This window comes from Anser cygnoides, chromosome 2, assembly GCF_040182565.1.
Source record: "Anser cygnoides isolate HZ-2024a breed goose chromosome 2, Taihu_goose_T2T_genome, whole genome shotgun sequence".
In the NCBI taxonomy this organism is placed as follows: domain Eukaryota; kingdom Metazoa; phylum Chordata; class Aves; order Anseriformes; family Anatidae; genus Anser; species Anser cygnoides.
Window position 1 is genome coordinate 22,737,715 of NC_089874.1, and position 25,674 is coordinate 22,763,388.

Here is a 25,674-nt window from a genome sequence, read left to right on the forward strand (position 1 = left end):
AAATAGGTGAGCGGTTAAAATCTGATCAACAGTTTTCCTTTCTTTTTTTTTTAAGAGATGAATTTAAAAATATTTTCAGTTGTTTTATGTCTGTATTTTTAGATTTACTCTTGATTTTTTTACTGAAATTACCAGATAATTGTTCTTTAACATATATAAAAATGTTTCTTGAAAGTCAAAATGCTTCATATTTCACAGAAGATGTAGTTAAAGTTACTGTCATAAAGAGAGAAAGCTGTTTCAGTTTGTTTCAGGTGAATCTATACTTTTTTTTTAGTTCCTCATTTGTGGGGATGAAATATTACTTCTAGAGAATCTTCTATTTTATGCTGGGCAATGCATGGGGACAAAAAAGCACAGGACAGGCTGGGTTAGGATAACAGCAAGCACAAACTTGGGAATTTTTCAGTAGGTGGCAGAGCTTCTGCTACGTCTGTCCTCATCAAATACACGCTGGAGTTCCTGATGGGGCCCTCCCTGCCCCACACACAGAGACTTAATTGCTAATGTCTGGCCTTTAATGAGGGCCTTGATCACGCTCACTATGGTAAATAACTGAGACATTTAAAATGTTTAAGTCATGCTTCCAGAATGTAACCCTGGACGGAAAGGACATGCAGAAACCTGGGAAGAGCACAGCAACAGAAGGCTACAGAAGCCAAAGGGCTGGGACGGTGGCTGACAAGCTGGAGGCCATGCTAACCTGGGCATGGGCACCTCCAGAAAATACATAACTTCTAGCTTGCAGGTCCCCTGCTCACACCACTGTTCACTATCAGGGCATTAATGCAAGCAACGCAGTTATATATGTGAAATACGTACCAAAGGCTCTCGTCACTACCCTTTTTATGCTGTGACACCAGGGAGGCTTGGAGCTTGGTGGGTTACTAGATCTTTCCAGCTAGAAAGAGCTGAGGGCAAGTCACTTTGGTAGAAAAAGTGATGAGGAAGAAGTCTGAACTTCAAGAGGCAGCAGCACCTCATACTTCCTCCATATCTACTGACTGAAATGTAAAGGCAGGAAGTCTGGTGGACTACCAAGAAGACAGGACGGTTTCCACAAGTTGGTATCAAAATGCTGAACAGCACCCAGCTACTTAAATAAATACATAAAAGCTAAGCTTCTTGCATAAGGAAGATATCCTATAGTTCACACACTCCTGAACATTGCTTCCCAAGCAGCAATACCATTCATGTATTTCTTTGTCCTTAGTGAACAGGTAACTAAAAAAACAGGTAAACTAAAAAAAAAAAAAAAAAAAAGAAACAGAAAGTTTTAACTCAGAAAAAGGAAATGACCTAAAATGGAAAGAAAGGGAAGCAGAGAACATGTCTGAATCTGTGTCCTGGTCCGTTATTCTTAAAGACACCTTTAATTTCCTCCAAAACATCAAGTGGAAAACAGTTTTTTTGGTTTGCACGACTGAACTTCATCACTTATAAGAAATAGGCAAGAGGCTGAGTAGTGTCTTGAAATCTGATTCGTTTTCTGCTGTGGATTTTGCTAGGCATTATATACCCCTAAGCGATGGAGATGTCCTGGCACTTTGTAAAAAACTATCGTTATCTACAAAATAGCATAATGCACAAACAAGATTTAAATACCAAATACATGTGATCAAAATCTGTATTGTAACTCCATGGAAAGTAGAATGGTAAGAAATTGGAGAACAGCTGATACTAACAAATTAATAGTATAGTCATTTTTTACTTAAAAGCAAATTTTAAACGCTGACTGCAGCTCAGAGCAATGGCTATGGAGGATTACTTCAAAAGTTCAAATGACGTTTGAGGGGAATCTGCATTAGTTTACAAACAAGTTAGAGCTGCTCCTAATTTTAGCAATCTGTAACCAGAAAGCCTGGATCAAAGCGCTATTGCCCTTTACTCCTCGGGAGTCAGTCACTGGGAATGCTGGCCTCCTCTGAATGTTTCCATTTGACTGATGCTACCCAGATGTGATAACAGTAAACTGTGACAGCAATAGACACTTAGACTCCATGAAGTAAGGAAGTGCTTCCATGCTTGCTTGAGTAAAACCTCCTAACTTAGTGTCATTAATCCCATAATTAAATATACTGTAAATCTCTAAATATTTTTTTTACTGTCTTAATGAATTTAAACCTGGAAACTGTCCTTTATGTGAATGGACTACAGTCACATGAACGGCCACTTGAAGTGAGGGAAACTACTTTTGCTACTAAGAATTTCCAATAGGAAAAGAAAAGAATAGGAGTGAGAGCACCACACTTCAAATGTAGAGATCTGTTTTCAATGCTAAGTGGGATTAAGAGTGTAAACACTCTCTGGATAGAGGAGGGGAAAGAATAAGGGAAAGAAAGCATTTATTTATTTATTTATGTGTTTATCTATTTTTGCTTTAAAGACTCTGTCATGCAGAAGTCACAAGTTTGGAGAATTGTAAATTTTATTGTAACAAAGCCTATCTTGTTCATTAACATTGCCTTCCTTCACTGCATGAAACAAGCTCATATTCTATTAAGATATCCCTATCCATACAGATAGCCAAGTTGAACAGGAAAATTTAAATTATATTCTGAGCCAAATAAATCTGTATCATGATATCCACCCATATCCGCAGGATTCTTTAAAGGAAGTTTGAGTTGATTATACTATGAAACGTGATGAGCTCAGACTTAAATACAGATCTCCTACAAGACTGAAGAGTGGCAGTAACAAAACCCACATTGTCATATGTCCAACGGCACCACTTCCCAGCTGGAGACTTGTGGGTGTTCAGTGCTGTATCTATAACAGTCTAGAGTTCTGCTTAAAAAAAAAAAAAAAAAACTTTTTTAACCTTTGCACCAATCTTCAATCTTTTCCAGTTCTAATAAGATCAATCCAACCAGCAATTTAGTTAACCTCCATATCAACATCAGTGCTGTGGCTCAAGTACAGGTCAGAGGGTAAGTATTCCACCATTTCAATTCAGAATGGTAGCTGGTTTTGCATTGAATCTTTCTACATATAATAAGTATGTCTAGTGGAATCTTTCAACATTTTATAATCCCAAGGGCCTTTACCCAACAAGAACACCTGAGAATTCCCGGGGAGTCTCACCACCGCAAGCCTGATCAGCTAAGGATTTAACAGGCCATGTAGGGCGGGACTGCCCACGTGGACTTCTATAAACTTACCGAGTGTCGGTGCAAATGCAGCGCACTGTAGAATTCCATTTTGTTTGGGTATTCAAATCGTGTCCATGGACATTACTGATACAGAATGTCTCTTTGTATGTGTCGGTCTGCTTGTGCAACCACCTAGGCACTTAATTCTCAATACCAAAGCAGAATCTGCTGGTTTTATCACTGGAATGTTGAAACGAATTAAGGCAAGGCATATGCTAATAGAGAGCAGAGTGAGACCTTTGGAGAAAAGATGAACGAGGAGTGAGCTATGACTGTGACAAGAGTGCAGCCAGCAACTACTGTAGTATTCTTCAATTTCTGCCTGAAGCACGTGCCTGTCCACTGACACAAGGGATACTGAAACTAAACAAGCACAGGATATGATTGAAGATGATTATTTCTATTGTCTCTATTTTCACATACAGCTTGGTTTAGGAAACTAAAAAATGCAATTAGGGGATAAGAATCTCAGACTGTTTTGTAAGATCTTGGAACTAGACTGCTATCTTGGCATCCTGGAAGAGATCAGCAGAATGTTCTCCTAAAGCAAATGATTGCCAAAATGCTTTTCGTCTGGGAGCTCAGATTTCCTGCATCGCCCCTTCTCACATTATAGCTCTGGACCTTAACCATTCTCAGCACTGCAGAGGGAGAGCAGAGGTACATGCCCTAGCTTCACTCCCACAATCAGACCATAAGGTCTGGTTGATACAAGAGGAGTAGATGTCTCTTACATGATCCACCTCAGCAGACTGCCTGAGATGTAAACAAATATTCATTTATTTACGCTTTTATAGATTTATAAAAATCAATTTATTATTACCACTTCTAAGACAATATTTTGACTACCCTGTCCCATAAAGAATCCAACCATTTTGCAAATCCCAGAGATCATGTTTTCTGTTCTAAGACTCAACATAAGACTATAAGGGAGATTTTTGAAGAATTTTTCAACACAATTTGTAAGTGCTTTCCGGGTTAAGAAGGTTGCAGTCTGGTGGAAAGAAGACAACAGGCACACAAAAGACTATGTGGACATTTGTTAATGTTTATATTTCTGAAAAGGAGCAGCTGTAAGACAAACTATTTAACAAGAACAGAACCTAAGTCGTTCTATGATTCTATGATTGATTCTGTGATCATATTTTTTGTAGTTAGTAATGATCACAGGGAAATGATCTGGACACACTAACAAGGTGAAAAATACGAAGTCAGGGGCAAGGTAACAGAGAAGTAGAGGCTGAGGTAGGATCAAAGGAGTTAGTTGGTTGGCTGCAGACAGGAGAGAGAATGCTGCTGGGAGAGAGCAACTGCTGGGTATTGCCATGAGTGGGTGCCCAGATTAAAGAATGGCTAGAGTTTCAGTGCAGCAAAGAAAAGGCTATGGATACAGAACATGAGATTTTTCAGTAAGGGTTGCTTTCACTGCTGCAGATTCTGATTCTTTTTCGGTGATACTGCTCAACACCTTCATAGAAGAATCTTACAGTTTGTATTCTTTTCAAATTTCACCAAATACGACTCAAACGACCTTGGTTGTTAAAAAGAGCAAGCTGACGAGTGGAAAAACGGGCCTGAATTGCTGCCTGCAGTGGTAAGAAACAGGTTGTTAAATAGAGAGAATTATTTAATTGAATGACTTCCAGTTGCTTTCCTCTTAAGTCTTTTGGTTTTCATGTTAGCTGTAGTATGCGTGTACAAAGGAAAATTCCCAAATGCTTTGTTGACAGATTTTGCTAATTACTCAGAGATGGTGAAGCATACAGCTCCATGGGAACTATTTGCTCATTATTTCCTAGATAAAAATAAAAGAGAGTCTGTGTCCACATTTGGACTGGAAAATATCTTACAATGATTTCCCTACTGCTCTGCACAGAGGTGGATGAAGTGGGACTAGAATGATTATACATTTTACTGAGGAAAACTAAGTGCACTTATCAAATTGTGCATATGCATATATGCATATAAACTTACACAGTAGATGCATGCAAATACTACCCCTATGAGAAAGAAAGAAATCTTCTCTAATAGCCTCTTCAAAAGAAATTTGAGATAACTGCTTAGATTGTTCATTGAATGAGTAGTTGCTCAGATAACTGAGATTTGATTATTCTGCTTACCTATATTTCTATAAAAAATTAAGTGTTTTATAGCTGTAATTGTGATTTCCCACTGCTGAAAGAGCATTAGAGGAATGAGGGATTTAGGAAGGAAGCAATTTGGACTGGGAGGACTTGCAGCAGGCAGAATTTTTATTAGTATATCCCATATAACCATTCTTTGTAGAACTTCTTTTATCTAATTTTTTTCAGTGCTCGTGTTTGTCAGATCATTGTCATCTAAAAGTCCAGGAAAAATTCACGGCTAATAAATCATTCAAATGTCAAAATATTCTAGGTTAATTGCAAAATAAAATAGTCAAAAGAGAGGATTTCTGTTTTATTTGACCTGATTTTATTAACTTCACATCAATAGCAGAAGTGCTTAAAATAACTTTGTAAAATCTAGTAAAATAAATGTACACATTCTTATATAATTTATAATCATTTTAATTGCATGTGTACATTTGCACTTCGTACTTTGTAATTCTGTAGATGAGAAAAACACTGTGCAGGGAATGTAATAGAGAACACTGACTTTTAAAACCCCGTGCCTTCTTTTTACTGAAGTACACTTTGTGTTTTGAAGATTTGTGTGTTAGCTTAAGGGTCTCCATGTCTTGGCTTTTCTAACTACACAGGAAAGGTCCCATTCTCCACAGACAGTTTATAATTAAAGTTCTCATTGGAAGCAAGGTTATTTGTGAAACACAATAAGTTAGGCTACGTAACTCATCTGAAATGACATTTTATGAATATGCTTCATTTTCTTTATTGTTTGGCTTTGCTTTTCAATTTGTCTTCTGATATACTTGTTAGTAGGAACTAGTGGCATTTTGAAGTCTGTGGAAGTATTATCTGGGGAAGAGTTAGCAGGATTCTCCAGGATGCCCTACATTTCACGAAGATTTATACTTTAGCTGGATGGTATTATGTTATTCTTCTCCAGGATCCCACCCTGCTTTGAGAAGCTATATTCTGTGGAAACGTTTGTCAGACATTTCATTCATTGTATATGGCATAAGAGCTGGAAGCAGGAACATTTCTTCTTCCTAAAATATTTTGAAAATGTCAGGATTTGTAACAAAAACTTCTAGTTTTCTGTTCTTTACTTCAAGGGGAAAACTGTATCTGCAGTGATGCTTCCTCTGTTTATACTCAAGTGAAAGGGAATTGACATCAATGAATAGAAGTCAATCATTTCACTCAAATTTTATATTCTGCACAAAAAAAAAAAAATCACCAGCAATTTTATTTTTTTGTTTTAACAGTTTTCTGTCAGCAAACTCCCAGCTTTAGTAGAGTAAGCACTGAAATTCAATGCCTTTCCTCTTAGCTAAAGAATCTGGGAAGCAGCAAAAGTGAGTGAGAGCTGACCCTTGTAAAGGAAGGGTAGTGCTTACTGTTTTAGCACCAAGAACTACCTCCAGTACAAGCAGATGACAGATGTCTGGGCCAAAACTCACCTACTACACTGAAAGAAATTCTTGGGATCTGATTTCCCAGGCTCTCAACAACTGAACAAGGTTACAGTTGGCATCTGAATGAAGTCCCTCCAGGCAACTTTCAGTTTTTATGGGAAGTAATGCTTGCGATTCAAGTGGAAATGTTAACAGAAGACTGCTTGGTCCTTTCTTAAGATCAGACCCAGAAGGAAAGGGAAAACAAAATAGCGGACCTAAAGAAAGATGTCAAAGTCACTGTTTTTTTTTAATTTATTTTTGATTTTCATTGTCGATATTGCAACAGTGTTTTGGGCAATGCCCTAGCTACCACTTTGTCTGCAAAGCAAATGGGAAAGCCTGGAGCACTGTTTCATGCTCTGCCTATGAATTCAGTTTCTTGATACACCAATTTGCTTTGTGGCTTTATGGAAGTCATTTGCCCTACCTGTACCTCAGCTTTCCACCTGTAAAATGAGGTAAATGACTACTTTATCATTCTTTTTTTTAAAAAGGGATAGTAACAGAGGTTATGAGGAATTTACAGTCAGAGAAATTAAATAAATATCTAAAAAATACATGCAGGAAAGTTATATGGATGGCATTAAGCATCTATGGGCTTAAATGGAAAATGGATTATTTACATATCATTACTCTAGTTTTGTGGCTAATGTGTTCACATAACTCATCTGTGAGAATGATGCAAATGCCAGGCAGACTGCATTCCTCGTCACCAATAGAGAAGGAGTTACTGGAATCCTGGAAAGGATTACCCTTCAGAGGAAGTCTGAAACTACATGCTCACCCTTGGAAGTCTGTAAGGAGTCAGCAGCACCTTATGGAAGCATCACATTGTTCGCCTCACCTAACTGTAACGAATGTGCCCAAATAAAGCGCCCTTCAGGGTTCAGGTCACTATAGGGGTCTTAATTTTCTCTAAAAGTACTGCAGCTGATCACTAGCAATGGATACTGTTTTAACTCATCTTATATATTACAGAGTGTCTCACCCCCCACAAATTGTTTTGCCGCTTCACAACTGGGAACCCAAAGATGAACCTACAAAAGAAGAAGAACTCGGCCCTTTAGTAGAACACATCTATGAGGTAAGACTAATTCTCATCAGTTAGATACCATCTGATCTTACCAGTCAGATACTATCACATCCTGATTCCATAGGATGTGGCGCTGCTTCCAATGAAATCCTGATGAATTTGGATTGTCGTCTTTATTGACAACTAGATAAAGCCTTATATGTAAATATTCAAACGTTAGGACCTGACCCAAATTTAATCCAGAAATTCACAACCCTCTTTGTGTTAGTGGAAGAGACACAAGTTTATGCTAGAAATCTGCCTTTGACATTTAATAGATTTATAAACATTTGGGGGGTTTGGCAAGAATTAAAAACAGTGCATAAAGCTCATTACAGCCCATGTCAAATATTTTAAGTGACTTGACTGTTTCTTCATTCAAAGCTGTGAGAAGAAGAGTTCAGGTTAGAAACAAGTGCATTTAGTGAACTACATGGAATACAGACCATCTTTGGAATCTGATGGATGGCTTTAATTCTAGGGCGTATAACAGAGTGCTTCACATGTGGTTACCATTCACAAACCAGCACTCAAGAAAATAAAAGCAACAGAGTTTAATCAACAGTGTAAGATAAAAATTTGCATGACATACTAAACCGTAGTGAATCAGATTATGAAATACAAAATATTATTTGTGAATTCCTCATCTTAACACATTTCTCTAAACTGAAAAGTCTCTAACAAATTATCCTATCTCAGCGATTTGAGCTGTTTATGGAATAATATATGTGACCTCAAAGATATTTAAATAGTTACAGTGATTCAATAGTTACAGTGATTAAAGCCTTTTTCATGGTTTACTGATATCAGCAAAGCATAAAAAAGCCCAAACAGCAACATAAAAACCCTTTACTGAAGAAGGTGTAAGACTAAAAGCGTGTTTTATTTGGTTCCAATTAAAAAACACATTAAAAAAAAAAAAGGTTATTTCACATCTCCAGAAACTTTGAGCAAAGCTCCATGCTTTTCTGCTTCTGTTTCTCTTATACACAGTGATAGCACATACCCAATTTTTTAATTTCTGTTATTTCTATCTTTCATACCCAAAGTTTTAATTTCTGTTATTTGTATCTTTATTTATTTTCCCAGAAAAGAATGATGTCCTGTAATGTTACATTAGGAAAGCTAATTCCTTTTTTTTTTTTTTTCTTCGTGGGAAATATTAACCGAGAAGTGCTGGAAATAGAGTTCTTAACCACAAAAACGATGTTCTGCTACACCTTCTATTCCTGCACCCTGAAATGTGATTCTTTTGTGTCATGAAGTTTCTCCTATTATTTTCCAGTATTTTCTGTTATGGTTTGTTGTTTATATTTATGCAGTGTATTTTGCTAATGCGTTTTGGTTTGGGTCTTGGTTGGTGGGGTTTTTTAGATAGTTTGGTAACTTCAGGTCTCTCATATGTATGAAAAAATGGGAAAGGTGATGGTTTTCTTGAATATAGAGTCATACAAAAAAAATCTTGTTCTCCCAGATTTGCCATAACTAATATCTCAAAGTCCTTTTTCATACCCTGCCACAGATCTTCCATCAATAAAATTATAATAATCATTTATATATCTTTCCTGAAGTACTTCAGCACTGTGAACATGAAGAATTTGGAAATGACTAAGTAGTGATTGCTGTGTTTTTAGTTATTATTCACTGCCTTTGAAAGCACTGATAATACTTGTTTCTCAGCTTCACAATATAGGTCCCAGTGCCATCAACAACACAGTTCTCCATGTCGGTTGGCCTGTGTCCAATCGTGAAGAATTTCTTCTTTACATTCTCCATATTCAGACACATGGACCACTGCACTGTCAGACAAGCTCTCCTATTAATATACTGCAAATAAAGGTAAGTCACCCACTGCTATTTCCATCTCTATGTTTGCTTACTTTTTTCTGCCTACATCTTCACAATAGGGTGAAGCTTTGGGGATTTTTTTCATAATGGCCCTGATATCATTTTCATGTGTAAAAAGCAAGTTAGAGATAGTCCAGTATGTGTCCAGTGTGACAGTTGTGTTGCGTGATATGTTTGGTTTCTAAACTCTTCTTATTAGCCGAAAGTTGTATGTTTTGATTAAGTATTGCAACATTAGATAAAAGGTAATTTTTAAATGGAAATTTTAAGTATTTTTATGGAGAGCTTTCTCTATGCCTTTGAATAGACGACAGAAAATTCTACTGTTCTCATGGGACCCGGAAAATTCTTGTGCACTAAGGAGTACGTTAATTCAGAAAGTCACCTGTACAGCAGAGCTTAGCAGATGAGTTCCCAAAGGTGGCGTAAATCTTCAGTTGAGTCTGGTACAACATAGCACTGGTTTGTTTATCAAAAGGTCTTTGATCTGAACCTGTTAGCAGTGTGGAACATCCTTTATAGCACAATACTGCAATATTATCAGATTGAAAGACATGAAATTCTTACAGCTGTTTAATAGACAGCAGGCAGCCACCAGCCATTGTGCCATTAAGTATTTTTTTAGAGTATTTTGAGTTACAACACAATTTTAGTGTTTTGTTTTGTTTTGCTTTTTTACTCCAACAATAATATAATTTACAGGTAACCTGTGTGGTGATTTGTTGTTTAGGATTATAGTCTAATTATGGTTAAAAAAGACCTCAGGAGGGCTTTGATCCAACTTGATCAAGCAGGGTCAGCTGTGAGATCAGACCAGGTTGCTTAGGGTTTTGTCCGCTCTGATCTTGAAAACATCCAAGGACAGCGACTGCAAAACCTCCGCAGGGTTTTTTTCAGACATCCAGCCTGAACCTCTTGTTTCAACCTACTCCCATCGCCTCTCATCCTCCTCCCATTATGAACCTCTGCGCAGAACCTGGCTCCTTTTTTGTGACAACCTCCTCGTATGTAGCGGTGTGTTTCGGTCCCCCCTGGAGCTGTCTCACCTCTGAGCTGAACAAGCACTGGTCCCTCAGCCTCCCCCTGCAGGACAAGCTCTCCAGCCCCCACCATCCTGGGGGCTCTGCACTGAGCTCATTCCGGTTCATTGATGCCTTTCTTCTGCTGAGTGCTGAGCAGAGGGGCGTGATCGCTCCCCTTGCTGTACTGCCTCTGCTCCTGTTCACATAGCCCAGGCCCTCAGCCCTCCCTGGCTCCTCCTTAGTTTAACCCAGGTCCTCTTCTGCAGAGCTGCTGTGTAACCACTCAGTCCCTCAGCATGTATTGCTGCCAGGGGCTACTTCCTCGCACCAACTATATGATACCTATGTTTAATATCACATACTATATTTTGTAGTATGGTTAAGTTCAACATCGTGTGAGACAGTATACTCTGTAAAATTAGAGTCACTTTAGAAACCTATGTAGTTTTTACCTGTCTTAAAATGTTCGTGATTTTAAATTTTCAAAGAACATGCTTTGAATATCCTATGAAGTAAACTACCAATTAGGATTCTGCACTGAGTATACTCCAGAAATGAAAATGTTCATGTATTGCCACCTGATAAAAGGACTTAGTCTAAAATTATTTTAATGCCTTAATCAATATTAACTCTTTAAAAGTTATATCCGTGTCAGCTGCGACAGGCTTTTTTTGGTTTTGTTTGTTTTTGTTTCCTTTTTTGTTATCTACTTGGAAATGGTTCTGTGATTATTTTAATCATACCAACAGAAAGGAACAAAAAGAAATCCCCAACCATTTTCTTCATGTTACTCCTAGGTATTGCTTCCTGTTTAAATCATTTCTCTTTCCATGGTTGTGGTTCTTCTGCTACAGCAGAGCTGTAGATCTCAGAGTCTGGGGGAGGTGGTACCAAGGGGAAGCCTAGTAGCAGCCTCCTCAGCACACTGTTGATAGGCCAGTGTCTAAAAGCCTGTTTTAAGATCTGTGTTTGTGATGGCAGATCCCACAAGAAGAATTGGGTTTGGCTCAAAGTCAGAAGATTTAGCAAAACACAGCTCTACATATTATCCCATCAAAAACAAGGTATCCAGTTTATTAAGCATAACTGCTTCCAGACACTTCTGGAGTAAACAACACTTCTCGAGTTTAACCAGTAGTCTGCTAAACATCTTGCGGGGTGAGCCACGTTCCAAACACTAAAACTGCCGTACGTCGTCTGCATACCAGGAGGGGCTGAGCTCAGTACAGTGGATGAAAGTGGAGACATCTTTCTACTGAAGAGGATTGCTCCCCACCACAGGAGCTACGTGACAAGTCTTTAGCTTACAGAGACAGAAATGCAGAATGTACTTACAAGCATATAGAAAAACTGATGTATAACAAAAACATTATGGCTAAATTTTTACATTTCCCCCAAGGAAGCCAGAGAAGGGTTAGGATTCCACCCTTCCATTTAGTTTCACTAGAGGATGAAAAATGAAATGAGTGATAGGGAATTGGGGATGGAAAAAGTTTCCATTTTGTGTCCGAAACACAACAAGTTTGGAAATAGGTATTTTTTCCACCTATTTTTTTAAAGTGGTGAGGAACAAGAAGAGAGATGCCAGATTTGTATTTGCAAGCCTAGCATCTCAAAGACACTGCTCGGATCAGGTTGCAAATATATGAAATGCATGCTGCTTTCTGCTTTAAGTTGCAGTGGTTCAGTTAAGAAGCTGAGATGGGAACATCGCTGTCAGGAGGACAGAGCTCCTGGGTGGAATAGTGCCACAGCTCCTAATGACATTTTCAGACAATGTATTTTTGATGACTTTTTAATATTTTGAGTTTGTTTTTCCTGTCCTATTTGATAAGGATTACATCTGTTACATAAAGAAGACTAAATCTTTGTGAGGCTTGTGTGAACTCTTCTTGTACTAATGAAATACCGGTCCATCTGTCTTAGCAGAAGACAGCCTCAGATGCTCAGTCATTACTGCAAGAATTAAACATCCTTTCCTTGTTTTAGCTTCTCGAAGCACTGAACAGCATGGATACACAAATTAGGTTTCAAATACTTAAGGCTTGTGTTATGCTTCAGATGGGAAGAGGATGCAGGGGGTTGTGTAAACACGGGATATCTGGCTCAGATTTCCAAATAAGGCTGAGGACGCCGCATGTCTGGCTGCTCTTGGATTTCAGAACCTAGCTCTCCCAGGGTGCTGGGGTGTTTCCCCTTTCAAATGATTTAGATTGTTCAGATTCAGTTAAAGCAGTATATTCCTCCCCATTGTTGAATTTATTACCTTGTAGAAAGCTTTCCTGTATGCTCCATTGTTTCATTCATGAAGACACGTTTTGCTTGTAAACCAGGGCGCACATGGGAAGACTCCTAGTTAGGGGCTTTTCCTGTTCTGTAGCTTATCTTACACTGGGGGTGGTGGTAGTAAAACTATGAATCTTGCAAATGGTGTACAGAGGAGCAAAAGGACTGATCAAAGATACGGAACAGCCGCACTGCACAGAAGAAGTCGGTACCCTAGGTGCTTCAGTCTAGAGAGGAGGTGGCTGTATACAGATCGGATCTGCAAGGCCAGAAGTGTCAGACCCGTGGGTGGGGACTGACTGCTCTTTGCCCGCTCCTGCCCAGGAATGCAGTGTCCACTGCACAGGAACTGCAGCATCAAATGAAGCTCGCGGAGTCGGAGTCAAAGCAAGCAAAGGGGAGTGGGGGTTTGTGCAACAGGTATTAGATGTCTGGAGCTTGTTGCCAGAGGAAGTAGTGGGGGTTAAAAGTTTACATGGTTTTAGGAGGAAACTGGACAAATCTGCAGAAGTCCAGTGAAGATTAATAAATGAACAGAAACTTTATCCACATCAGGAAGTCCCTGAGCTGAAAACATGTGGAAGCTGCAGTTTTTTAGGAGAGAATATCATGTATGCATGCCCTGTTCTTACTCTTCCTTCCACATCTGTTTAAAGGCAGGGCTGATGAGAAGGAGGCTCAGCCAGATAGGCCTTTGGCCTGATCCAGTGCTTCTGAGATTACATTTTTTTCCAGGCTAATAGCAAAAAGTAATTGTATGCAGCCTGTGCCTATAAATACCAGAGGGATAGGCTGTGGCTTCCAAATATGACAGACCATACGGGGTGACCAGAAGCCACACCGGGGGTAAGGTACATCCACTAACGTGACTGGCAGGTGCTAACCTCTGCCAGAGGTGGCATCTCCTCACGCTGCGGAGCTGTTACCAGTGTGTGTAAGTTCTGGTCCAGAGACACACATAAAATGTCCTCTTCAGAGCATTTCTGGTGCAATTGCACATTGCAGCAGAGGCTGGAAGAGGAGGAAAGCTAAACTGGCTTTTTGCGTGAGAAGCGAAGAACTGGAGATAGCTGGAAATCTGCTCAAGACGACAAGGCTGAGGATAGGAAAGAGCAGTATAGTTTTTCCTGGTGGGGAAACCGAGAAAATCAATTGTAGTTAAAGAAAAGGAGCAAGAATCCATTTCAGGTAAGGTAATAGTGTGCAAAATATGTGGTGTATAGAATGGCTACAGAGACAGTTGTCCAGTTCTGTGCTATTGGCTCAAGACAGATGAAATAATAACTTTAATCTAGTATCTTTAACCCGAATATTTAGGGCACTGGAGAAATTCTACTTTTGAACTGTGGCAGGAGACGTGTGTTTTTTCTTAATCACCAAGGGCTGTTTTCTAACCCTAGCTGTAATAATTCGGTACTGAAGATGCTGACACTAGGATCTATGAAAAAAATAAGTGAATGTAAAGATCGTCTACTATTCAAATGGATCTACATATGTCTTCATATTGTCTTCGTATACTGAGGGCTTCTTCAAAGGCGTGTCATTATATTGTGGTTCTTTTCATTTGTCATCATTAAAGAAGCTCATATATCCTGGTGAAAGAATCCTGGAAAGAGAATTCCCACATGTTATCACATGGAGATGGAGAGATTTACTAGCTATTTAACTGTTCCCTTATTGCAAAAGACAATGTTAACCTAATTCAGAAAAAAAAAATCTCATTTTTGTTTAAGTGTTTTTCATTAGTTGATTAATTATAGTATCTTCCACTTTGCAGGATGCTTTTGACTGAAGATCTCAGACAATGTCAAAACTGTTCCCTCTTTTGTGTCATAATTTTAATCATTTGAATGGTACAGATTTTCCAAATCAAGTACAACACAGTATTAGTTTATGGAAGGTTTTCTGTGTCTGTGCCTGTTCTCATCCCCTCAGTGGTACAATACTTCTTATAATTACTAACATTTTCTTTAGTAATTTAAAATATTTTGTGCTCAGAGGTTACAGAAACTAGTAAGATGGATCTGACATAGCTGTTTCTAATCTGAGGCCCATTATGAATAGTGGTGTCTGTGTTTAGGTGAGTTTCTTTGAGATCTTTTTGCAGACTTCCACGTACATTTTATTTGATTCAGCATAACAGGATTGTCATAAATTAGTATTTATCTTTCTCTCTGTAGAAATTTGAGTTCCCAAGCATTCTCTGAAGCTTCTTGAAAGAAGCTACAAATGCTTTGTATATAAATTAAAGACAAAATGGCAACAATAGAACTAGGTTTTAATCAGAGATTGAAAATCCAGGAAGATAAAGCTGAAGAGGATGCATTTTAATATGAGTTTAAGAATGAACAAACTGTTGCATTATACAAAGTTAAGTTGTTACCCAAAAAAAAAAAATCTTCAACAAACAATGATTAAAAACTGTGTTACTAGAATTCAGATTTCCTTTTTTGCTGTTACTTTCTAATGCTGGTAAAATCATTATATTCCAATAGGCAGCTTCCGATCTGAGCTAATGACCAGATTTCAGTGCAGCAACTTCAAATTTATCCTGTTATAGAGATCAGAATCCAGTCGCAAGCACCTAAGAAAAATAAGTACAACAATGACTCCAGTAAAAATAGAGTGGAAAAAAATGTTACCTACTGTAATTCCTATAACCAGGCAATATCTTGCTGTGCTATTACTAATCATACTCCTGGTTGAAGACAGTATACTCTCATGGCTGAGTTGTTAAACTGGGAAAAAAAAAAAAAAAACAACAATGTTGATCCAAAATTCAAGACCTCTGAGAAGGGAACAGATCTGTTAGATTCATTGTGTGGATATATCATTACCATTTGCTTTTTTGTTTCTCTTTGCAGTTTGCTATTCCACAAGACACTCCTGAACTTGCTGCTTTTTTGTATAATTCCACAATTTCTCATTATATCAGGAGAAGGGAGGTCACAGTTGCAGAACCTTACAGGAGAAACTCTGCAAAAATACTGGTGAGTTAACTAAAATCCATAAACTGGGACTATGTATGCAGTATAATCAAACTGGCTATCAGTTTGACTGCAATTTATTTACAGGTTTGTAAATACTAAGTAATTCTTATCCTCTTATTGTAAAATATTGTTTGCTACATATCACTGTGCCACAGGCTGGAGATTTTGTTTGGCAGTTTTTTACATTAAAGAGCATGCATACCAAATTCCTAGCTGTGCTACTTCTGGCTGCATGCACACAGATGGACCTTTGTGGTCATGCAATGACCACTTATCATGCAATCACTTATCATGCAATGACACTTATCACAGGGAGGTTCAGTACAAATTTAGAGAATAGGCCCCTGTTCCAGGAATGAAATTTCAGATTCTGACTTCTGAAATGTAAGTCTTTCCTTGTTAATTTGGCTCCTGGTGTTCTGGCATAAACAATAGCTCATGCTTAAAATTAACATTTTCATGGAAAGTAACAGCTCTGACATACTTTGGAGTATATTTGATTCTGTCAGTAAGTATATATATACTTGGAAAGGTAGGACTTTCCCTTTCCAGTGCCACAAGCAAGGCAGATGGGACAGGTTACCATGTTTTTAACATTCCAACCAATGCTCCAAAGCATCTGAGGTGCTTAAAATTATGAGCAAGAGCAAAGATCTCTCTCCCGTCTAGTCCAGGAAAATAGTTCTGATTCATTGGTCTGGTACCTGAGTATTTCTACTTGTCTGTATTTTCAGAAGGGTTTTCTTTTTTTCCATTCCTGAATTCCGTGTTCAATCTCAGGGACACTTAAGCACTATAGGCATCAGCTCGCCATGCCCAGAGGCTGTGTTCAAAGTTGATGACCTTGAGGTCAGTCGTGGGATTCATGTGGTCAGTGCTTGCCATTTATTTTTATGAACCTCAGGCAGTTTCTTTCATGCAGTCCATTCTGTTATTAGGCCATTTACTGCAGGCTCATTTTTGAATTCCTTGACATCACCAGAATTTGGTAGGAAGAGAAGCACCTCACTGACCTAAGTATTCTGGAGTAATAGAATAATTATGCTGCTTCCGAAAGTTAATTTGGCAGTTTTTATAACAGGAAAAAGATAGAATCTGAAAGTAATGAATACCATAATGTTATTAAGTACAAAATCACAGATGAACCCATTTTGAAACAATAATCACTGCTGATGCCTATGTAATTCTTACATTAACCTAATAGCCTGGGAAGAATCTGATTCCACTGGGGCTGAAGGAAAAATGCCTAGGCTTTCAAAGACATACCAGTCAATACCACAGAACATTTAATCCATTCTTCAGTAATACCTTAATTGTCAGTTGTCTTTCTCAGTGACTAGGCTTGTATGCTGCCAGCATAGAAATCACTGCAGCAACTGTGAATGGTTAACCAAGATCATTAAGTATGTACTGTGTCTGCACCTTATTACTCATTTTAAAATATGAGGCAGAGATTTTTGAGCTGCTTGATGTAGACAGAAACTGTTTAGCTGAGTACATAGGAATACAAAATTGGCACATGTGATGAGCAGTTTTAGAGTACAATATGCTTTAGATAAACATAAATTGAGATAGGATTGGGTACAGTGCCTACCAATGGAAATATAGCAGGGTTTTTTCAGGATGGGCATAGAAAAGTAAGCAAATAAGTATGTTCAGTTAGAAACTAGTCCCAATTCCACGTCTTCATTGCATACCAGAAGTCCAAAACATATTTTTTCTTAATTTTGAGTCATTGGGAGATTATGGAAAGCAAATGTTGCTGCTGAAAATGCCTAATTGGCTAAAGGTAATTTTTGATCAAAATTTTATATTCTTTCTTCAGAAATTTTAAATTATTTTCATTTTCATCAAAACATTTTCACAGAAAGGAATAATGTTCTGAGAACCTCTTATTATATTTATAATGTTTATTAAACATTTGTTTTCTCTTCCTTTAGTTCTAATGTTACAGTGTTCTGAAAATCACTATGGGCTAAATGCATTACTTATTAAAAATAGAAATATGTGTTCAGGTCCTAAAATGTCAGCCAAAAGTAGGCTTTTTGCATACTAATGATTTATTTTGTTAATATGTGGTTTTGGCCACTGTGATTAATGAATACAGCTCTCCTCCTTCCTGCAAGATAAATAAATCTGGATGGAGGATGTTTAAATATGAAAAGCCAAATAAACAGATACTCTGAAATCCTCTTTTAAAAAAAAAAAAATCATAGTTTGCAAGTTCCAGTTTCATTTTCAGGCAAATTTAGACAAGGGTGCTTAAGCATGCAGCTTCTATTTAACTTGTAATAAGGTAGAAGTCTGCGGGGAAAGCTGTCCATAAAGATAGAGGATTCCTTAAGGGTGTTTTCACATCTATTACATCCATCATCATCTCAGTTTCTGAAGTATGGGCTTTGCAGTGAAGCCATTCTTACTCCCCTGAGGGAATGTACATGTGAGAACTCAGCTTTGCTATCAAGGTCACAAGATCTTCTGGTATAAGTGTTAGTGAAGTATCTGCAAGAGAGGTAATGTATGCTTTGTTATAAAAATATGAATTAATTAAAACCTTAGTCTTCCTCTTGAATTAAACCAAACTTTTGGTGTAAACACCATTTGTATATATACAGCTATACTTTTTTTTTTTTTTTTCAAACCCTGACACACTTTTAATCATTTTTTCTATGAGATCTGCCTTCCTTTCTATACCCCAAACAACGCCATCATTTCTGTGGTTTCCCCATGAGACTCTGCTCATTCCCTCCAGTGGCTTCCAGTCAGTTTCTAACAATTTTTTTGACATTCTTCTGGCAGACTTTAACAGAGTATATAGTTTTGAGTTACATTACTTGGCTTTTGCCTTCCGTCCTGTGTATAAGCCAGAATCACTGCTCATCAGGAATGTTTCACGGACCACAAGTTTCAAGTAGAGCAACTAATGAATCTCAGCAAACGTTCTGGCTGCTATAATGTAAATAGCAGTAAGAAAACTGGGAGAGTTGGAAGAGGGGAAAGATTAAAGAACATAAATATAGGCTTCAGGCATAGAGAACAGAAAAAGTATGTGTTGAAATGACAAAATGACTGACAGATAGAGACAAAACAAATGGTTCATGCTTGATAAGTACCTGACCGTTTTAAGAGTTCTTCAAACTAAATTGGTGAAAGTTATTGCTTTCATTTTCAGTACTACAGTAGCTGGTTGTATTCACTGGTGGTGCAAAAAGAATCTCCGTCTTGGTTTATATTCTCACAATCACTCATGAGGTATCTCATATGTATTAGATAAAATTATTGGTTTCTTAACTCTTAAAGGGAAGGTTGATTGGTTTTGATAATTCTGAGCATTTGAAAGTGATTTCTTACATTTTTAAAGCATATGTATGACCTCCCTTTTTTTTTTTGTACACAGAACTGTACAAATGTGAAGTGTGTCCTAATTTCCTGCAATGTGGGACAACTGGAAAGAGGGAAGAGCGCAGCACTAAAAATCAGGTCCCGGCTATGGGCCCAAACTTTCCTGCAGGTAATGCAAACAAAATTTTTTCTATACACGCGTATCCCTGCATCTTTGGCTTGACCAGATATTTAAGAATATAAATGATGAAATTAAATGGGCCAAATGCAAACCCTTCTATGTTATCACTTTCTTTGAAGGTTGCATCTCACTAGTTCATGTCATATGCATTCTGCTTTTCCTTCTCTCACTGTCAGTCCCTCTCAAACTCATGTCCTGAATCTTTCCCTGAAAATTCTACAATGATTTTTAAACACCTTTCCTGTTTTTCTCTCTGCTTTCTGCTTTGCTCGTATCTTTCCTGGTAAAAGATCTGTCTTGGAACCAAATAGTAGATGGTGTACGCTGTGTCCAGCTTACAAATAAATTGTTACTGTCTGTTAATCTAGGGTAGTACGTATCAAGCTCATATGACATACAACACTCAAGTAGAGATGACTTGTGATTTACCACTAAAAAGAAAGGCAGTGCATGGAAAGAATGAACAACTTCCTGCAAATTCTTGCACTTCCAACTTCACCTATTCTCAGAGTTGTATTTACAGTGGGATTGCATTGTGAGCTGGTACCTCATTGTACCTGGCCATGTGTCTTTAGTACTACGTGGTTGTTATGAACTTGCCTCTTTTTACAGTAGTGTTTTCCAAAAGGTCATTTTGAAGGAATCCTCTCTATTAATTACACGTACATTACTGAAAATATAAAGATAGTACATCTTGTCTTTGGATATCAAAAAATCCCACAGTATATATTGAGATCTGAAATGTAAAACTTTCCAGACGTATGTTGCTGTAGTGCTTCTCTGAAGGATCTGTTTTTCTGAGAGATAACTTTTTTAAGCACTCTGCAGGAGAGATTGGTAAGACTATCAGCGCTCTGGATGAATACCTTTAACAGTACACTGAGAAATTTAAATTAAGATCACTGTTAACTAGGAAATAACTGCGGATCCAATCTTGATCAAACTGGTCAATTATCACTTTCCTTCTTCAAGGAATTTCAAATCTCCTGGTCTTTCTACCTGGAACCAGCCTTTCTGTGTTCCCCATAGCTGTGGGAGAAGAGTGGTTTATCCCCACAGTGCCTCTTACCCTAGCGGGAGAAAAATGGAGAATGCTCAGTTTACAATGGGAGCTTTAAATTGAGCTCATCATACCTTTTAAGTTAATTTCTTCTATTCCTCAAATGTGAAGGTAGATAAAAGAAATTCTTCCCCATTTAACTTGCTTCCCTAGAGAAACAAGAGAGCAGGTGGGATCTTAGCAGACTGGCTAGTCCCTGTTAAATTCAGTTAAGAGCTTAGCTGAGCTACTTCACTGTCCCTAATAGAAAGAGACAGACAGAGAGGCAAAGAAATTATCCACGTCTACAACCATGTATGATAATTTTGACCACTGCTGTGTCCAAGCAATGTCACCAGTGAACCTTCCCCATCTTCCTCACCAAACAAAAGATAGAGCTTAGCTGCCTTAGCTACAGTACTGGGAACAAGATAAGTCACGTTTGGGATTCCATCAAGTCTTTCTCTTCATCATTCTGCTGGTGAAATCTAATTAACTGTGCAAGGACCAAAGCCTTGTCTTGTTACAAAAACAAAACAAACAAACAAACAAACAAACAAAAAAAAAAACTATAAATGAACCCCCTTGCACAGATCCTAGACACCAGTTTTCTAGGGTATTTACAGCTCTTTCAGTGGGAGTTAGTCTCATAAATGTTTTTCTGAGTCCAGTTCAGTATGTAGCAAAAAATAACTACAAGAGATTAAAGCTAAACAAATTTAATGAGAAACAGAGGGCAGTTCTCTGAGATTTTGTTTGTGACCGAGGATCTGTAACAGTTGGAAGAAACTAGCTACAAAAGACTTGGTGTCTCCTAATCAAGACAGAATCTTTTTCTACAGTATAAGCTAAAGAGCTTATATTAAAAAAACTTAAATATAAGCTTTTTCTAGATGATAAACCTAACAGGCTCAGAAGAATGATAACTGAATGAAATTTAGTGGCATGATTAATACAGGAGCAGGAGGACTCATCTTACCCAGTTTTAGTCATCTGAAAGTTACGTGCCAAAGGTGGTTTTCTAACTCTAGTCAGTGGCAAGACAGGGAGGTGTCTTCAGAGGATGTTTTGTCCATGTGATTTTAAACACCCTCCTGTGCCCTCCTGATCTGAATGGTGGAGAAGGGCCACAGCTCTGCTTTGGGACACAGGTGTGTGCAAACACACAGGCAGTACCAGTGAGGGTGCTGCGGTCCCTTTAGCTCCTCCTTCTCCCTTAATAAATCCTTCTTGCCATGACTGTATCCCCCTCCACTTAGTGAGCTTGAGGCAGAGGTGCATCCTGCCCCAGCCTGTGGGCAGGGGCTGGAATGAGCCATCCTGTAGGCTCCCTGCGTGCTGAGACCCCACGACAAACACTCCTGCAAGTATACCTTTTAGTACTGCACTGTCCTTACATACCCTTGCTATCAAACAAGGTTTGTTTTTTTTTATGGACTTTGAGGATTTTGCCTTTTATCTATATCCTTCAGAAGCATTTCTGTTTCCTTCAGATAGTAGCTTACACGCTTTATAAAAGAAAGACTCACAGAAAACTCCACTTAAAGCAGCAGGAATTTTTTTCCACATAAAAACAGTAGTCACCAGAGAACTGTTGCATCTTCCCATATATGTCTAAAAAGCTGCCAGAATAACATGACCCCTGCTTCACACGCAAACAGATATTGAGAAGAGAGAGAGAGCAAGTAGTGTGATGGGATCTGGTTGCCTTCCTCCCACTCACCTCCAAACAGTTTTCTTTCTCAAAGCCCCTTTTAAAATGAACAGTTATACAGCCATCACCATAAAAGATGATATAGCATAATTAGTTGCCTAAAAAGGGCATCTTTTGCTTTTAGTAAGCCTGTAAACTTTGAGTTCCTAAGGTCATCCCACAAGTAAAGTAAGGTACACCTAAAAAAACTACTGCTGTTAGCATGGCTGAAATCTGCAGATTCAAACTGAGGATTAAAATACAGTCAAAATAATGAGGATGTGATGGTTCTGCACCAGGACGCAGTGTTCAAGGGACAGACTGAACCCCACACTAATGTTTTTGTACAGAAACTGAGAGGAAAAATTGCTCTCTCTACAGCAACATCCCAAACTCTTTTGCACATGCACTTAATGTGCAGAATTTCATACACCAAAGCAAGCGGGATGAAGGTGGCATGCAACATTCCTCAACTGTGTTATAATCTAAATGAAGATATGATGATCTGCAGAAGAAATTCTTTGTGCTCGTTACAGTTGAGCACAAACTGTCAGTATGCATTTTCTCCTCACAGATATGCTAATGTCTCCTTATAGATACTCTAATGGAAACCTGATAAAAATTCAATGTGATTGGTTAAAGGTAGGATGAAGTAATTCGTGTTTCTCATCAGAGGTCTATGGATGAGCCTGCGTATTTTGTTGCCACAACAGACCAGCCCTGCATTGAGTGACTGCTTCCTTTTCCACTTAGTTTAACTGTCAGCAGCTGACCCCCTTTGCCTCTTGACAGTTGCAATCTGTCACCTTAAAACCCAAACGCCCATAACAAATAACAGCTAAATGACGTGCAATGATTAGACGTGTTTAAGTAAACAAAAGGAGCCCAAATTTCTCAACCAGCCAACAAAGATAGAGACAGACGTTGTGCGAAAGCCAAGAAGAATCACAGACTTTTTTTGGATTAACTTCAAAGCCTGGCTGTAAATGTGAACCCTCTCCTAATGCTGACTTTGGGATTCAGACTTGCTGATCTAGCAAATAGTAGCCTGATTCATGCAAAAGAGAAACAACCTTACATGGCCACGTTACGTTGTGTGCTGTTAGGGCTCTATTATGTCTCCACTTGTCTAATGGTGGTATTTCTGAGTCATCAGAGGGAGATCCAAGGGGATCTTGCCCAGCATTCTTTGAACTCTGATGGCTATTTCTAAATATAATGCTGAGGAGCGGGGTAGTAAAACATCAGTTCTGAAAATATATTTCTAAATGATGAATCTGTGCCATCTGTCTGATGTGTGACTTCCTTCCAGTCCCCAAGCTCTTCGGACACTTACAGCCCTGTGGGAAGTAGGACTCAGCTCATTCTTGACTGTTTTTTCAGCCTGTATTGAAAGTTCCTCACAATGATGAAAATCTCCTTCTGGGTAGCCTGAGGAGACAGTAACATAAAAAACAACAAACACAGAAGGTGTGCAAGGTTCCCAAGAGGTTTCAAGTTTATTTGATTTCTTTCTGCAATTGAATGTAATTGTGTTGTTTCTCTCTTGGCTTTTACACAAATCCATATATTTGAATGTGGCACCCCTGCCTACGTGAGCTTTAATAGCTAGAAGGGAGAAAAATTTAGTTTTAATCTGAGAAAGCTTAAAAGCAACAGAAATATGGCAGCCAGTCTGTAAGCAGGTGCTCCCTTAAAATGCAAATCCATGTTTTGGCTTCTCTACAGAATACTCATCTTTTCAGTGTTTCTGAACATGCACTGCGCCTATTTCTTAGATCTTTAGATGCCTAAATATGGAAATAGTAAAGACAATCACTGCTGTGACACCCACATCTTAACCGCCTGGCCCCAGGCTGGAGTCCAAAACCTGAAGCCTTTTAGTACGTAGGGTTCCAGTACAGCGTACAGAGACAATCTGGTACCTCAGAAAAACAAACAGACCTGCATTAGCCATCAGGGTGGTGCTCTCCTTCATCAGGAGGGCAGACAGGAACATCAAGATTAGGCAGGAGTATTTCCACCCTTTCAGAATGCAAATCCAAAAATCACTCCCAAGGGGAAATACTTACAACGTTACTTGAAAGACTTAAGGAAAACTTTGTTTATTCAAAATTCAGTCACAAGATTTAGAGCTGGCAGTCTAATGGTCAGAGAATTCATGGTTGGAAGATGTGAATTCAGTTTCCTCCTTAGGTTGAGAAACCTCACATCCCTGCTTTTATAGGATGATGGTGTTCCCTGCTGCTCGGGAAGCACATTTACAAAGACACAAAAAGAAATCCATTGATCTGGAAGAGCACAGGAAAGGAAAAGGAAACTGATGGAGTACCGTGGTATTTGGGGCCATCAGCTAGAAGTCCTTCCAGTACTCTCACCTCCCTTTGCCTTCATTGCCTACACCTGGAGCTGTCATCACTGTTAGGGTGTATGCTCTAGGTGTACTTCCTTAATGAGAAAATTTGTTGAGAATTTCCATATTTTACTACTGGTAAACTCAAAAACTCTTCTTAGTGTGGCAGAAGGTAAGCCAGGTAGTGGTTTTGGGACACGAAGTCAATTTAACTGCACAAAGACCATTGGAGGCAGAATGCAGATAAGCAGTGCCGTGGAGCCACACAGACTGTCCTTTCCATGGCACGTGTGGTGTTTGCAGAGCCTTGAAAATCAGAGCAGAGGTGAACTGGTGGAGGTGGCCCGAGACAGGTGACAGATCTACCTCTTATATAGGCTTCTTTATCGAATCACTTTTTTCCATCTCCTCTTTCCTATGGGAGGAATTACTCCATCCGCAACAGAGATATGACCCCAAGGAACAGTAATTTCTATCCTCAGCATCCCCCAGTGTAGAACCTCTACCTGTGCCCAGTGGAACACGTCTCAGTCAAGGGAAGCTTACAGAAGTGTTTTCTGAAGTATAACTGCAGCCAGCCTAAATTCCCTGTCAGTGGATAGAAGCAATGCACCAGGCTACACAGAAACTTTTCCTACAGGGAGGCAACAGACAAATTAGTGAGAGAAATCTTGGTCTCTTGATAATTGCTATGGAAGTTTAAGTAGATTATTTTAATTCAGACTGAGGACTGAAAGCCATAAATTTGATGCACTGCCCTTCAAGCCACATATAGAAACAAAAGGAGGAAATTGTCAGAGAAATTTGCCCTTACGTCAAACAACTGTTGTTATTTGAAGAAACAAAATAAGTAAAAAGGAAAACTGCGTGTGGCCAAAAATGCCATATTATGCTGGATTTGACTGTTTATGTGGAATGAAGGCTAGAAAGAAAGAGCCTTTGGCATTGGGCTGGGCCAGCTGGAAGTTCTTTTGGGTGTAGGCTAGTTTTGTTTTAATTCATTGTTACTTAAAATAATGACAAAATATTAACAAAGCAGAACATGAGGATCTTGATAGATGTGCTGAAGTGTGCATAAAGTTAGGTGAATGGAAAAACAAACATCTTAAACTGATAACCATTAAAATCTATGTC

At 38.6% G+C, this 25,674-nt stretch overlaps 1 protein-coding gene across 3 annotated transcripts in view; it reads left to right on the forward strand.

Annotated features, from left to right (window-relative positions):
* The window catches only part of ITGA8 (integrin subunit alpha 8), a 110,860-nt gene that overhangs the window by 67,695 nt on the left and 17,491 nt on the right, over positions 1-25,674 (forward strand). For all 3 annotated transcript variants that reach the window (XR_007162541.2, XM_048061719.2, XM_048061720.2), the window contains 5 exons: positions 2,850-2,930; positions 7,693-7,798; positions 9,467-9,625; positions 15,807-15,932; positions 19,330-19,443. Coding sequence is in view for 2 of the 3 variants with exons in the window: in XM_048061719.2 (XP_047917676.2) it covers positions 2,850-2,930; positions 7,693-7,798; positions 9,467-9,625; positions 15,807-15,932; positions 19,330-19,443 (586 nt within the window). In the remaining variant the exon portion in view is untranslated. The remainder of the gene's footprint in view (positions 1-2,849; positions 2,931-7,692; positions 7,799-9,466; positions 9,626-15,806; positions 15,933-19,329; positions 19,444-25,674) is intronic.